The sequence below is a fragment of the Papilio xuthus genome, unplaced genomic scaffold (assembly GCF_000836235.2).
Source record: "Papilio xuthus unplaced genomic scaffold, Pxut_1.1 DF829287.1, whole genome shotgun sequence".
NCBI lineage: Eukaryota > Metazoa > Arthropoda > Insecta > Lepidoptera > Papilionidae > Papilio > Papilio xuthus.
In genome coordinates this window covers 1-785 of record NW_013529362.1, presented here as the reverse complement: position 1 = coordinate 785, position 785 = coordinate 1, and the positions used below count along the sequence as shown (strand labels likewise).

The following is a 785-nucleotide window of genomic DNA, read 5'->3' as shown; positions in this document are numbered from 1 at the left end:
TGAAACACAATAGATCGATGAAGTTGTTTTTTTTTTTATAACAGAAGGGGGCAAACGAGCAGCGGGAACACCGAGGTGTTCAACGACGCCCATGGACATCAGCAATACCAGAGGAACCGCAGATGCGTTGCCGGCCTTTGAGGTGGCCTTGTTTGATACTAGGATAAGATAAGAATCATTTAAAAGCACAAAAATACCACTTACCTTAAAGAATTTGCCCAGTGCCTTGTAATCGAGTCCGTCTGAACAGTTGAAAACGACACACTTCTTGGCCACAGCCTTGGCCAAGTCCTTGGTGGTCTCCGTCTTGCCTGTGCCGGCCGGGCCCTCGGGCGCACCGCCCAGGTTCAACTTGAGAGCGCTCATTAGAGTTCTGAAAGACAACAACACTGATTATGTGCATCTCAGTTGGGCCAACTTCATACCAACGTTCATAGATATCGATGTTATGTCTACGAAAATGTTAATATATTAACAGTGTACTCAGTTGGCTACACTTTCTTTGTACCTGTAGCATCTGTCAGTGAGCGGCGTGGCGACGAGGCGGCCCGTGTTCCCGAGGTACTCAAAGCCGTACTCAACGTCGGTGGTTATCATGGAGCAGAGCAGCCGCTCGCCACGCCACGTGTATCGCAGCTGCGAGATCCAGTTGAAATCCGTTATGTCGGCCACCTTTTTCTGCACCATCTCCTCGAGGATAGATCTCCCTGACCAAGTTTAAGAACGCGATCATAATAATTAATGAGGAAATTACAATGTTTTGTAACAATCTTCACTTGAACAAT

The 785-nt window shown here is 47.4% G+C and overlaps 1 protein-coding gene across 1 annotated transcript; it reads right to left on the bottom strand.

Moving 5' to 3' along the window:
• Nucleotides 1-204: 204 nt before the first annotated feature.
• Nucleotides 205-707, bottom strand: LOC106119489 (dynein heavy chain 12, axonemal-like; the record flags this gene model as incomplete). Its single annotated transcript, XM_013314519.1, has 2 exons — nt 205-373; nt 509-707. Coding segments are annotated over 2 exons (368 nt in total), but the record flags the coding sequence as incomplete, so codon positions are not given.
• Nucleotides 708-785: the final 78 nt, after the last annotated feature.